A 15,459-nucleotide genomic window follows, 5' to 3' on the forward strand; every position below is an offset into this window, starting at 1 on the left:
GGTAAGCCTTTTCGCTTCAATTTCGAACATATTTCGCACACTCAGTCCTGATAATAAATGGGGTACAAGATAGTAGCTTCTCTCATGAGCAATTTTATGTCGTAATATCACTAAGCATACACATATGTGCCGGAACTTAAGAATAGTTCAACTAAGTACATTGTTTATGGAGAATATAACTGAAAAGCACAAATAAAAAGTTAAATTTTAATTAATGCACAGTTTAAAATGGTATTTTTTATATAGAATTAGCCTAGCCCTGGTATAATCGGTATGTTTTTGCACACAATCTCTTATGCAAACACAATCACAGTAGTTTACACAGTGAAACACTAACAATGTTTAAGCAAACCGAAAATAAGTAGTATATCATAAACCAAAAAATAGAGAACTCGTTTGTAAATTGACTGTAAGTTTTCTTATGTATGTGCTTATGCTTACATATCTATATATGTTATGCATACAAACTAATTTAGTCTCATAAATATGTTATTAACCAATTAATTGAAATATGGCGTATTAGCTTAATAAGATTTATAAAGTTGGCAGATTATAAATCCTTTTAAGTGAAACACATATGAAAAATATAAGGTTTATTGATATTTAACTATATATTTACATATTACACAATTTTATTTATTATAACTAAATAATACGCATATTAATAACAAATAAGACAATTTAAATATAACACTAAAACAATATCACAATAGTTGTATATTAAACTGTCAGTTAAACATCAACGAGCGCTTTCTAAATTAAAAATAATTCATCATCCAACCTAATTGTTCACGTAGTTCTGATTATTAAATATACAAATGAGGTTTAGTCTTTTTTATTCGATGGGAAAGACAAATCTTGTCCATATTAAAGTGTTAGAAATATATGACATAATAAAGCAATTGTTATAATCAAACTAAGCAACAATGAACCTAATGGTAGATAATGTAAGGTAAAAATATGTCCCACCACAAAATTTGCAGATATTGGTTTAGACGATTTAAAAACAGTAATTAAATGTCAGTGATCAGTTGCTTTCTGGACGGAAATGAAAATTAGAAGGCAATGAATTGCGATTATTGCTCAACAGCTGGAATTCACACAACCGATCATTAAAAATAAATTGTAAAACTTAAGAATGGTTAAGTTTTAAATAAAGTAAAATAATAGTTTTGTATGAATTGGACAAAAGTTCTCATTCCTCAAATGTCTGGACTTCTGTCTGGCAGGACAAACAGTAAATCTAGGCGGAATTTGGACAAGAGGTCAATAGTCCAGATATTTATAATAATACTTTTACTCTCATGAGTTAATTTATATTCCAGAACTAATGAACGGATTAGCTTCTACAACTTTCTCATGTGCCGTTTTTTGATGTCTATTGCGATGGTCGCTTCTTCCAAATTTAACACCACAATACTTGCATTCATATTTTTTCTCTTTGGTATGCGAGACCATGTGGCTACTGAGTGCTCTAAAAATAAATTATCATTAACCATTGTAATTCAATTTATATATAAAAAGAAGTAAGATTTACCCAGTATTCACGAATGACATATCACAAAGAGAACACTGAAAGTCTTTTACACCCGTATGTCTACGTTCATGTGTCCTTAGACCAGAACTTGTCGAAAAACTTTTGTCGCACTCTTTGCATTTGTAATTTTTCTCTTTAGTGTGTGTTCTAATAAAAAGAAATCAATGATTAATATCATTTCAATAAATTATATTTAAATCAATTAATACAAACCTTAAATGCACCTTCAAATGTTGAGCGGAAAAAAATGCTTTAGAACAATATTGGCAAATAACTTCCTTTTCACCATCGTGCACTCGCCTCCTAATAAGAATTACAAATTAATTATGTAAGTAGATATTGACACTTACAACTATGTAATATTTTAATTTTACATTTTTCAGTATTGATTGTTAGTTTGGAAGTCTGTAACAACTCAAAATAATATTTTTTGAGATTTTTATTAAGAGCAAACAGCTGTAGAAAATAGTTTTTAGTTGCATGTAAATCGTTAAATAGTGTTTATAAAAGTATGTTTTATCAGCCATTTCATACAGTCATTACGAGTAATATTGTCAAGTGTTTATTATGCCTTGACTGTTGTGTGATTATATATTATAATGTCACTCAAAATTGCGTTTTTAGCAAGAAAAATAATGAGGTGATAAAAATATTGAGTTACAGCAAAAATATGATATCATAGTCTTTACTTTTAGATAAATAGAAGGATAGTTGATAATTCACAAGCTGTTTAATGATTTCAATTAAGCTTTTTACAAAACTTCAAAAGTGTCTTATTTAGGTGCCGCCACTGTAAATATATCATAATTAGCCATACATATAATAATGAGCAATTTAGTAATTTAATGGCATGCCAGCAAATTCAATAATTATTTCAAGTAAAAGAAATTTGTCACTAAGGTCATTAATATCGTATTTATATTTATTATTGATCTGTTGCAACATGACGGGCATTACAGCTAGGTAAAAATAATCAACAACTACTATATAATAGTGAGACGCCAAGCTGAAATCAGTGACATATATTTTTTAATTATTAGTCCTCAATTAATAAACGTCACTTTGAACGACTTTACTCTATGTTATTTAATTATTCATCATAATATTCATCTGTGAAATTAGGAAAATCTAGGCAAACCTAATCTGTGATGGTCAATCGTAATTATAATTATTCACTAATTCCGATCTCTCAGACGCAAATGAAATTAAAAAACACTAATGCCCATATAAGATTCGAACCTAAGTCTTTCAGGTATCAGTCATTGACTTAGGCCACTGGTTCAAAAAAAGAATCGAAAATTAAAATACTTCAAGTCACAGACATACAGTTTTGATCGGGCAATATATTTTACGAGCAAGAGCATTTCTTTACTGCAAATAATGTAAATCCAAGACGACAGAGAATAGATCCAGTGCAACTTAATAGAGCTTATATGAAAAGAAGTGATATGTACCCAAAATTACAGATTTTCTTGAATAAAATATTTTTTTCCCATGACTTGCATAAAGAAAAATGAAACAAAATATGGTACAAAATTATAATTCCCCAATATAGCATAAAATTCTTGTCAATTTTAGTCGTTGGTTCTTATTATTTGTTACAGATAAAAGTCTTCTTTCAAATTTAAATAAGAGAAAATAAAATTGCATACTAAAATGACATATCGTTTTAAAGTAATTTTTAATGGTTAGAGAATTTAATAAAATCAGAAATAACATATTTTATCTATAAATAATTATTGCGAGTTTTATTAATATGTAAATATTTGTCTGTATTTTTATAATTCAGCTTATTATTTTGATATTATTGACGTAGTGTTTTGATATGAATTATATGTGCTTTTACTAACATATTTATTTATAATGTACAAATATAATATTTAATAATAATTATAATCGAAGCGTCATAACTAAAAGTGTTTTTATAAAATATAATATTTTTGAACGGTTAATAAATTTTTTTAAATTAGCTGTTATGAATAATACTTTAATGTACAGTTAAAATATAAACATTATTAAGAGGCATTAAAAATGTTGGCTTTAGTAATAAATAAGTATTTAAATCCAAAAGTAGAAAATAAGTATATATGCTGTTATTGGCTATATATATCGAGACGTATATACCTATGATAATTACATGAAGCTTTTGATCTAAAAGCCTTTCCACACTGCGAACATGAAAAAGGTTTTTCTCTCGTATGGCTAGACATATGTGTTTTTAATTGAGTATTGGTACGAAATTTTTTCTTGCATAGCATACATTCATATTGATTTGGTAATCCGGAATGTTGTAAGCGTCTATGTTCATTTCCTCGTTTATAATCTAAAATGATAGTTTAAATTAAATATAATCATTTTAAAGTTACGTAAAATACACATATTTACATACGTTTTTTACAAATTTCACAATAATATAATAATCCTAAATGGTGAACTGACACGTGTTTCTTTCGAGCTCCGTAAGTTGCAAACGTTTTTGGACAGAAAGTGCAAGGTATTCGCTTCCGGTTCTTATTGTGCAGTTTCATATGCTCGTTTAACTTTGCAACAGGCTTTCCACACAAATCGCAAATCTTTAATTTTCTATCCTTTTCCTCCAATTCAGATTTAGCTACTAATAATACATTTTAGTATCAATTATTATCAAAATAAAAATAAATAGATTATCTTACATGTATCTTCATTTTCAATATTAGAATTCTCTATCGATAAATTTTCTTTATTTAGATCTGGGCATGTATCATTATCGGACTCGTTATACATCTCTTCTTTGATCTCGTGGTATTCTATGTCTACATAATTGTTATCTTTATTATTAGGTCTGCCTGTTTTTTTATGTTCCACACCAGTATCTAGCTCAAATTCATTTTTAATATTCATCTTTTGATCTAAGGAATCTTCATTTTTTACTGGCTTTTTTAATCCCATAAGGAGAGTGTACGATCTTTCGGCCAATCGCTTCAACTTGTAAGCAGATGTCAGTTTCATAAAACATCTTTTACATATTTTTGCAGGTAAGCCATCGCCAGGCGCTGCTGGGATCTGGAAGGAAGATTTAAAAATATTTTTAATTTTGGCCATAACAACATCCAGCATAGCCTTGGTAATGTCAAAGTTGTTTACATGTTAAAAATTCTTATTACAAAGTGATAATTATGATACTTTAATGATATAAAATTATGTACGAACATCAAAACGAAATACTTCGATCATCATATGATTGATTGGTACAGTCTCGGATCCAAAAAGAGCCCTATTGGCTCCAGACTTCAAACAAATACGACACACAGCCGGACGCATGTTGTCATATGGTTGCCATATGAAAAAAACAACAACTGTCATTCCATAACAAGAAATTAAATATTTAATAATTCAAAGTTCATAAATTTATTTATTGTTCTAAAACTTAATTTTAAAATTCCTACGCCTTGCATATCAAACATAATATTAAAGGTCTTAAAATACATTTATTTAATACTGGTATATTCTAAGCCACACACTGCATTTCAGAATTTAAATCAACTTTGGGATAGAATACAAATTAAATCTCGGTTAGAATTTTATTACCAGCCTATTTATAGTTATATTATTCAGAGTCAAATGTCCAGAGGAAAAAAAAATAATATTTTTGGACATTAAGAAACTCAAAAACATTGTATCAAAGCACATCATTATTACCCCCGTAAATGCAGAGAATCCATACCGATTTGTGCATTATGATTTATGAAAACAATACGCCATCGGGCGACAGAAAATAGACAGTTGAAATTCAATCCTTTTAGTATTTGACCGTCGAAGTGTGTTAATCTAGAAAATTCCACTCTTTCAAGACGTGGATATATTTCATAAATGAATAATCAAGCCCATCAAATAGTTGACTGATCTCTTCATTGTTGTGATTCACTGTAGACATCCTCAAGAGAGGCACGCAGACAGCAAGAAGACGAGATAGTAGACAGATGACAAAGGCTGACGAGATAAATCAGGATGACGGCGCTTCTGTGAAGACACGCTCCATAGACGGTCCAGAGACAATTTTCGACTAGAGACAAGTCTGCAAGTCGAGATTAGCAACAAGAGACCTCAGAGGATTTCTCCCCCAGCACACGGAGTAAAGCACATACAATCCTACAATAGTTCGTTTCGGTATATAAATTTAATATCGAATAAATTTTTATCAGCTTTCCTGTGTCTATTTCTGATTGCAAAGTCACATCCCCTGGGCCTCAAAATATTAAAAATGATTTATTTTAGATATATCTTATAAAATATCTCGCACGCATCTAAGCTGTTGGACAGGTTAGTTGCGAGTGAGCTTTGTTCAAACATTAAACTCCCCATGAATAACTCTTAACGAATCTGAAACGAATCTATTTAATTGTATGTAGGACGTAAATATATTCAGAACGATGAACGAAGCTGGAATAACGACAGAGCGATGTTGACATGTGATAAAGTTGCGAGCCCAACCAAACAAGCTGGCCCTAAAACTATATACTTATTATACTGAACATATATCAACATAAAACTGAAAAACTGAATCTGACCATCTGTCAAAATAATTACCATTTATTATAAATTCTGAGCAATCCAATTTAAATTCTAACCGTTTAATATAAACTCTAACCATCTAACATTTATTCTGGTCGGTTATTTTCTGACAACAATCGTATTGAAATTCTGACTCGAAAAATACGAGCCCATTACAAATGTGTTAATCACTTCAATATATTAATACTTATTGAGGGCTCAAAATATCGAAAAAAATATGCTGTTACTAAATAGCGTCATCGATACGACTACTGTTAACAAACACCGCAAGAATAGTGAAATTATCGATAAGTTGTACATTTTTGCGAATGTCAAAAAAGAGCAAGGATAACCTAATATATTAAGTAAGGAAAATGAAAGATACATTTATATTTTTAATTATATTTATTTAATAAGTAAACGTACAAGTATTAATTTAAACGTAGAAAACAAAAAAATATAGCTAAAAACAAAAGTACTGTTACTAAGTAATTAAAGCAAGTAAACGTAAATAGCTCGAGTCATTAGCCATTAAAGATCTTAAATAATGTTTCGTCTTCGTCTTCAATGAATGAATTCGGATTAAGTAAATACTTCAGTGCATAATTAAATATTTTCGCCTTCGTTTTTCTAAGAGCCATCATTATGTCTTCGCTTAATGCAGATTAAAGGTCAGTCAATTGCTGGAATGCGTATTTTAAAATTACATGGGCTGAGCTCAAATTGAAATCACGTCAACAGAGTGCTTAAATTCTTAAATGTTGCAAAAATTCTATAATTTCTGCCATTTTCACCGTTATTCTTGTTTAATGTCATGAGAAAATTCTTTAAATTTAATAGCGTTTTTTATATTATTTATTTCAAAAATACATTCTAAAATAAAATAATTTTCCGAGCTAGTTTCTAGCGTATTTTATTAGATAAGTACAATTCTAAATATTTTCACGAATTTTTCACTTTATTTTTTTGACACAGCTATTTATAGACAAAAATATTTTGAGTTTTATTATGAATAATTAATAATCCTTCTTCATTTTCATAGACATCAGTTAATTGACATTGATCTTGTGTATGGAGCATGATTCCGAGAGTTGAGCTGTCTTTTTGTAAAGGATTTTAGAAATGGCAAAGTGGATTCCATTAGCGATGCACAACTGGTGTTCTGGCGTGACAAGTTTTCTAACGCGTACCATGACGTTTGCACCTTCTGTTACAATACAAAGTATATAATTAATCAATAAAATACGGTACTTGTCCAGGCGTTTCCTTAGTAATTATTTACAAGCATCCAACATTTAAAATTTGTACAAAGACCAACTCGATTAACTTAAGATATTCAACATATGCGCCATCTCTATTCTTTCCGAAAAATACATACATATGGTAATACTATATATTTGTTAAACTATTTCTTACTATATATTATACAAAGCGTATAATGCATAAATAGATATATCAATTGTTTTGTAAATCTTGATAGTATATGCATTTTAGTATCATTTAATTTATATTTTGATAAGCTGTGAAAAGTCTTAACAGTAATCGAGTAATTTCGAAACTGATTCTGAAATTAGAGACTCTGACTTTAGGTAATTGCATTATATTTTGCGGCTTTTGTTTAAATTTTTCGGATGGGTAATATTCTTCATCTTTTATTTATAACATGCATATCTGGAACGAGTGATTGACATTTAGCGTGAGAATAAAATATTTGTCCTCCTCACGCATGAGATGAGTATTGTACAAATGACTGGTCTCTGGTCACACGTAATCAGTGACCCCAAACATTTTGCGGCTTTTACGGAAACGGACGAACAATAGACGGGTGACGATGTCCGATTGGACGGTTTTTGCGTGCGAGTGAGACGGAAGGATGGAGCGGGGGAAGTGGTACGAGGGGGATGTGATCTACTTCCGGACATCATGAGCTGCTAGGTGGAATCTCACGAAGGTTAAAAAACCAGGTGACAATAATGAAATATTAATTCAATTATTTTGTGATACGAATGCGTATATTATTTATTTATTAATTTAGCTTTAATATAAAACTAAATATACATATTTATAATCATTTTCAATTTTTCATGGGGGGGGGGAGCAAAAGTCGTTTTTTAATATTTCCATTTCATTAGGATTCATAGTATTTCATTAAATGACATGCATTTTACTGGGCAAATGCCCCCCCCCCCCAAAATGACATCCCTGTTTAGAATCCACGTCAAAAGAAATAAAATCCATCAGTATCTAGCGTTTATATTAAGATTTTTATTACAAAAATACGAGTTACAGTAAGTGAGAATACGCTGCAAATGGCGCCAACACAATTTTATTGCTTTTGACGTGAATTTTTGACTTCTTAGTAGCGATTATTGTTTTTGCGCCCTCCTATTGCCCAAAATTCGATTTGAATATACTTTTATCAATATTCTCACATCAAAAATCCAAAAGGATAGTTATCATATTTTTAAAACACAGTGTAACATCGAAGTGCAGACGAACTATAGAGCAATTCGCGAGAAGTGACATCTGTCTGTACTTAGTTTTCTGCTTATTTTCCCTTAAGAGATGAGTTAACTTAGTTTGTATTTTAGCGCTTTAAAACTATAATTAGTTTTAATACTTTCATTAGGTTAGGTTTGGGTTTGAACAGAAAATGGAAGTTTTTCATCCCTCAAATTGAGTTTCATAGACATTTTAGAGCAGCATATAATATCTATTGCTTATAAATGATGTAACACAATAATTTATAATTAATAATATAATTGTTACCGATTCCCAGATTTTTAATCTGGTGGTTACTACTTATTTATAGGTGGTGGTATTCATTGTGACCAATTTACAACGAAAAATTTAAAATAAATAAATAAATATCTGGTCAGAGCACCTTTAGAAAACCCTAAAAAATGTATATTATATAAATAAATTCAGATAGTTGTAACTACTAAAATGGAAATATAATAGTGACTTGAAAAAATAATACACGATGATTAAGTGAACTCGGTGCATTCAATACTCCTAACAAGTCTTCTTCTGATCATATCCTATGACTACAGATAAAATATGTTATTGAAAACTAAAATAAAAACAAATCTTTAACTTTCTTGTATTAAAAAATACAAATTAATTACTTAATAGTGAACTTGAAGGCAGTTAAGTGACATGTTTGTAATACAGATAAAAATAACTTATCTTTCAACCCAGAAGAATATTTCAAATGTTTAAAAAATCGTTAATGTGATAGATTGAGGCAACGTTACAATTAAAACCTGACTCGTGTATCTTTAGAGTTAATAAAAACTAAGTTAATTTGCTATTTATTACCAATGCCAACTAATTAACCAACCTGTTAATGTTAAAACAACCAATGTTAGTTCAATTAAAACTAAGAGTATCAAAAAATAAACTAGTAAATGTGTAGCTAAACTTAAACAAACTTTAAAATGTACAAAATATCCTTTTTAATAACAATTAGTGTTTTTCATCACTATTTAATTGTAATTTCTGCACTAAAAATATTAATAAAAACATGTCTTTTAAATATAGATGTATTGAAAGATTGACATGTAAAAAAATAGGATTAGTTTTTTCCCTATTGTCACATTTTAATTTTCAAAAAATTTAAGAACTTAAAAGTTTCTTAATTCGACAAATTGTATTTATGTTAGTGAATCGAACGAAATAATATTAGCTAAAATAGTAGCACATAAGTGTTATCAAGTGAGTTCCTATTGTAATTATAACTATTGAGGGTGTTCGTAGTACAATTAAAATCTAGTTCCTATTCATTCACGCTTTTTGGTCACCCTTCGCTTTTTAATGATTAAATTAAAGCCACAGGTCATTTCGGAAGTGACCACACATCATATAGATCAGTTTCCAACGTGTGTCCAAACAGAACGGATGTTGGATTCATCCCATCACCGGACAGTTTTGTGACAATAGGACACGGTTTCGGAGGCGCGAGTTCATTTTGTGACTAGGACTATCAGTTTTTTTAAAGAAAACATTGGACAGATAGAAAGAAACGATCGGCATTAGAATTTGGTGAGTGCAATAATATTACATAAATAAAATAAAATAATGTTACTTAATTTTTAACATAAATATATTTATGTTCATTGGCACTTGATTCTAATTCATCTATATTTGATTATTCGATTATATAATAATTGTATTTTGTAATAAATATATATACAATGCATAGCTGCAGTTATGCTCGAATTAAAGTTAAATATTTATTTTAGATTAATAAAAAAGATAAATGTGCAATCTTTGCATTTGCCTTTAGATAATAATATAAGATAAGTCAATAGACGATATGTCATACAATACAAAATTAAATGCGTGATACTTTTGACTACGAATTATGAACGTGTGATAAGAAAATTTTGTGAAAAGTCACGTTTTGAGCTTTAGTATTAATGTTTCATGATTATATGTTATTAATATAATACATTAGTTGTATACAATATAATGTGATTTATAAAAATAATAGTAATACTATAAGTATGCTTTCAATTTTATTTATAATTTTTATTGTATACGAGAAGTAAATTTAATATTTAATTTCATCTGCCGTGCTGATGGAAATTTACATTTTTTATATTATTTGCAAAAAATATTAACTTAAATGTAAGAACTAAAAATTTAAACGTAGACGCGTGTAAAATATTTAATTAAAATTCTAGCATAGTAGCAAGTGCAAAATGGTCATTTATTAAAACTTTCATCTTTCTTCATCTGTAAGAAAAATGAGACTGAGCATAACAATAAAATACAAAATACACGTAGCTTGTAACTCCTGCAAACATAAACGAGTATACTTCATATCGTTGATAAAATAATTTCAGCGAAAATTTCAAAGATAAATAGTGTCATAACAAAATCTCTCAAAGTTTATTTTATTTGTACACTTTTTATGCGTCAGATAATTGTGTGAACCCTTTACAAAATGCATTACAATATAAACATAGAAAAGCTATATACTACATGATGATGAATGATGCAATGCACGTGTAGAGTATTGTCATCTAATCATGCAACTTGTGGAATGCATTCATTTGAATAGTAAGGTGTGTTAGAATAATGTAATTTTTTCAGTTAAAGCGCATTATGGTGCTTTCTATTTGTCAGTTTGAATAATCACGCGGTCTATTCACGATTATAGTATGTGTAGGTAATTTATATAGTTTATTTTATGTATTTAAATTGATTATAGAGTTAATTTATTTAGTTAAGTTATTTTTTAATTTTACATTAGGGTTATTTATAAATTCCAGACATTAATTTGTTGGTATTAAACATATGACGAACTGTATTTTTTATTTTAAAGGTAATATTAAATTAAATAAAATACATAGTATAAGTATAGCTTTTGAGTTCGTTCATATATATATTATACTAACTTTTACGATGTGTCTTGGTGATTTTATTTCATAAGTAACATTCCTTTAGCTATTAATGTTCAGAAGTTTTTCAGGATATGGCAAATGAACACATTGCGTCATGCCATTTAATATATTTACAATATCATAGATATTTATTAAATATTATTTTGAAAGAATAGACTTTTACATTTACAACAATAGCCATATAATCGTAAATAAGATTATTATGCAATAAAAAATACAATACAATTATAACCAAGTAATATTATATTAAATATCATATGTTCTAATTTACCTCCACCCTTAATATGGTCTGTCCAAAGAGTTTGAAAAAAGTAACTATTATAACTTCATAGAGAGCAAATAAATAATTTTAATTTTCAGTTGAAAACTAAACCAATTTTAATAGTGTTCAATGAAACTGAAACCGAAACTTTTCCGTGTACTTTTCAAATATAAAATAATTTATATATATTTATGTACATAAGTGTACCTTAGACAAGCCATTAATATAATACGTTTGGTATTGTAACCCTCTAATTAAGATATTGTATTATATTTCCACCCTTTTCTTAAGAAATTTTGATTTTGCGGTCGGTACCTCGTAGTAAGTAAGGGCTAGATTGGTAATACAGAGACCGCAGGTTCTAGCCCTGGCATACTAAAATTTTAATTTATAAAAATGCTCTATTATTATATTAAAAAACTGGTTCACTTGCAAAGTGACATATATTGATTCAAAATTAAAATATAAGATTCCCAAACCTTCAGTTGGTGGTTTAATATATGTATGTACTTTTTTAAAGACTCATTGCCGTCTAAATTTTAAAAACTTAATAGTTTAAATAAAAGTTAAATATACTATACATATACGTATAGTGTACTACTTTAAAACTTATTTTTTTACTACAAAAATTAAAAAATACGCTTAAAATTATATTTGTTTTTACATTTATGTATATTTTAGTTTTTGAATTAAATTTTATAAATTTTACTTTTTATATAATAAATCAAAAGCCTAAAGCTAAGGTCTAAATAAGTTAAATATATACATCTATGCATATGTATGTACCATAGGCAATTAATATTTAACACAAAAATTAATCGTGATAAATAATTATAAAAGTAAAAAATAAATAAAAGTAAAATAGTTCGCCCAGTACTTAACGTTTCAGACTAGTAACTCTGAGGTTGCGGGTTCGAGTCCCGCCAGCGGCACTCGAATTTTTATTTATAAATAATAAATGAGCTAATACTACATGCAGTTTTTATTGTTTATAAATTATATTACACATAATACTTCATAATTGATTAATGCTCACTTGAATGTATTCATTATATCTGATTGACTTACCTAGTTGGTATAAATTTAGCCCGTTGTAACGTATTGGGCTTACACTTGTCACGTTCAACGGAAAATTAGAAATTGTTTTCTTGTTTTCTTTGGGTATAGCTTTTCAATTACTATGTGAACATGACTTGTATCGTGTTCACATATTAATTGTAAAGCTATACCCATGAACTTAAATCAGGTTCCTGATTTTAATGCAGTGTTCACTACTGTGTGAAACTGCTGCTGCTGATATTTAAGTAGATTTTAATAGTCTTTTTATAGTAGATAATTGCATATTTATATTTTTGATCTTTTCTTTCTTTTATATAGAGTTTAAATATTAAAAACAGATTTTTATCTATCGATATTTTGTAACAGAAAGTTTCAAACACCACAAAATAAACTTTTTTAACATACAAAGTTAAAATTAAAATAAACCATGCAAAACTATTATGTATCTAATCAGTCTTTCCATAATCATACCTATAGGTTTGCTAGGGAAAAACTAAGGGTGGTTTGAAATAGGAAAGGTTTATGATTTTCTATTACAATTTTCGTTATATCGATGGCTTAAAGTGTAAAATTGCTAACTCCATATTTGACAACTATAAAAATAGGAAAATAAAACAATATCTCAAGTTTGTAGTGCTTAAAGGAGATTCCAATTTTTGAAGCATGAAATTTAAAGGAGATTGCAATTTTTCGATTAAAGTAAAAGATGACATTGTTAAGTAATTTTCACCCAAAAGTCTAGTTGGCAAATCTGCACTTTTAACTATCGATTAGTAGTTTATTTTTATTTCCATAAAACTAGAAGAAACGCACTTTTTTCTTTATCATTTCATCGTATGATTGGCATTACTTTAATGAATTACGATGGGGTAAACACAATCAAAACCTATAATCAAGCAGTAAGAGACCAGGCTGAAATAAATGTCTGTAAATTATCTATTTTATTCATTATGAACTATAATTACAGCTTACAGGCAATATATATCATCTTGCACGATCTTATGATTCCAGGAGAATAAATAAAATAAAAAAACTTAAACTATGTTAATCTATTAAAATTATAATTATACAATAATCACTAATTCTTATCACATAGACAAGCCATATATAAGAAAAACAATATGGTTTATATGGGATTCGAATCCAGATCTTTAAGGTATTGATTTATACCACTAATCTATAAAACTGTTTCAAGTCATGAAATTGTATTCCGAAACAAATCTGACATAAAATTGTACAGATAACCGCTGATATTTTGAAAGCTATAGAAAAATAAAATCTCTATCATCACTATTTGCTTGATTGCACCGCAAGCTTAGTGTGACAGTCTGGAAACTACTGCTTAAATTAGGAGTGGAAAGCCTCCAGCCTATTTAAATCTATTTAAAATAAAACAAGTAAAGCCATACGAAGGTGGCAAATTGCTAAATAACATTGTGTGATTATTATACATATATACAAATGTTTTACATTTTAAAAGTAGAAAGGATTTATGAAAATGATTATACTAGTTATGAAGAAGATGTCTGCGGTGTTATTACTTGTATTGTTGATATTCATATTCAGAGTCAAAAGAAGCTTGGAATATCTGCATGAAGCGAGCCAAAATCTTTGAGATATCTGAGATAGACTAGGAATATATACATACGTCGTTAAGGTCCACATATTACGTTATTAATGTCAACGAGCATGATGCATATACTTCTTATTTTTGTTTTTTTAGTTTGTGATACCTCATTTCCATTAATTTTGTCTCATTTAAAGCCAGATTGGGAAATATATTGTAATCTTTTATGAATATGAAATGGACAGTTTCGGTTGGTTTCTACATATTTGATAGTGACAAAAACGTTAACAAATTGATGCACGTGTTTATTTAGCCATTCCACGGTCTGAATACTATCCTAAAAATAAAACCATCCAAATAATCACGCAACGGAAAACGCCAAATTTCGATTGTGTTACATTAGATAGAACTCCTACTCGCGAGTCTACTCATCCATGGAATCAATAGTGACAATGCCGCCGATTAGGGCTCGTATATCCCACAAATGGCTATTGAGCTTTTTTCTCACACATAACGGCCACTTTTCACATGACTAAGCCATACAAATCGATACATACACGTATCCACAATCGGACATGATTTACCGTTACATGGACATAATGTCATATTAATGCGGTGCGTTTTTCCTGCCCTCGTGTCAAAATGGCGCTTCGGTTGCGTGAACTGTTATTATTAAATATTAGTAATTATATAGATAAGCTTATGGTTCTGCCATTCATGGTGTTAATAATGGCTGGTGCGCTGAACTCGATCTATTATATAAAAATGTCACCCATTGTGAGCTAGACGTGAATCATTTCGCACTGCAAGCATTTCGATTGAGTGGAAATTATTTATAGTTGAAATGGTATTTTTATATACATATTGTTTAGTAAGAATCCGTTACTATATATAATACAATATAATATATATTTTTTGAATAGATCGGATCAACTCTTGTTTATTTTTATAACTTTTTTCCTATCCTCCACCCAAAATATGGGAAATTAGATTGAATGGTTCGCAAATATTCTCAACATATTAAACGCTAAAAAATAAAAAAATCTGCTTCTTTCCAATAATTTATTATTCAGCTTACTGAAGTAATTACTTT

General features: G+C 28.7%; 2 protein-coding genes across 6 annotated transcripts in view; one reads left to right on the top strand and one right to left on the bottom strand.

Annotated features, from left to right (window-relative positions):
* Nucleotides 1–324: 324 nt before the first annotated feature.
* The window catches only part of nompA (no mechanoreceptor potential A), a 28,291-nt gene continuing 13,156 nt past the window's right edge, over nucleotides 325–15,459 (top strand). For 3 of the 5 annotated variants that reach the window (XM_088197493.1, XM_088197497.1, XM_088197498.1), the window contains exon 1: nucleotides 325–409. The gene's annotated coding sequence lies outside the window, so the exon portion shown is untranslated. Of the gene's footprint in view, nucleotides 410–5,665; nucleotides 5,684–9,973; nucleotides 10,112–15,459 lie in introns of those variants that run through there. The other 2 variants (XM_088197495.1, XM_088197494.1) reach the window with 2 other exon arrangements.
* Nucleotides 582–5,015, bottom strand: LOC148229740 (uncharacterized). Its single transcript, XM_088197501.1, has 7 exons — nucleotides 4,727–5,015; nucleotides 4,210–4,579; nucleotides 3,927–4,151; nucleotides 3,662–3,860; nucleotides 1,751–1,840; nucleotides 1,538–1,684; nucleotides 582–1,474 (listed from the first exon to the last, which is right to left on the bottom strand). The coding sequence occupies exons 1-7, from the start codon at nucleotides 4,877–4,879 to the stop codon at nucleotides 1,315–1,317; spliced, it is 1,344 nt and encodes a 447-aa protein (XP_088053627.1). The 5' UTR covers nucleotides 4,880–5,015; the 3' UTR covers nucleotides 582–1,314.

This window comes from Plectrocnemia conspersa, unplaced genomic scaffold (assembly GCF_051122295.1).
Source record: "Plectrocnemia conspersa isolate PC_06_02 unplaced genomic scaffold, ASM5112229v1 ptg000011l, whole genome shotgun sequence".
In the NCBI taxonomy this organism is placed as follows: domain Eukaryota; kingdom Metazoa; phylum Arthropoda; class Insecta; order Trichoptera; family Polycentropodidae; genus Plectrocnemia; species Plectrocnemia conspersa.

What these genes read in the sequence shown, in the direction of transcription:
- LOC148229740 (XM_088197501.1), bottom strand. Translation starts at nt 4,879, where the DNA reads ATGACAGTTGTTGTTTTTTTCATATGGCAACCATATGACAACATGCGT. An exon ending in TCGAAGTATTTCGTTTTGAT is followed by an intron (nt 4,580 to 4,726) that starts GTTCGTACATAA and finishes TCTTCCTTCCAG; the next exon opens with ATCCCAGCAGCGCCTGGCGA. An exon ending in ATGTCATTCGTGAATACTGG is followed by an intron (nt 1,475 to 1,537) that starts GTAAATCTTACT and finishes ATTTATTTTTAG; the next exon opens with AGCACTCAGTAGCCACATGG.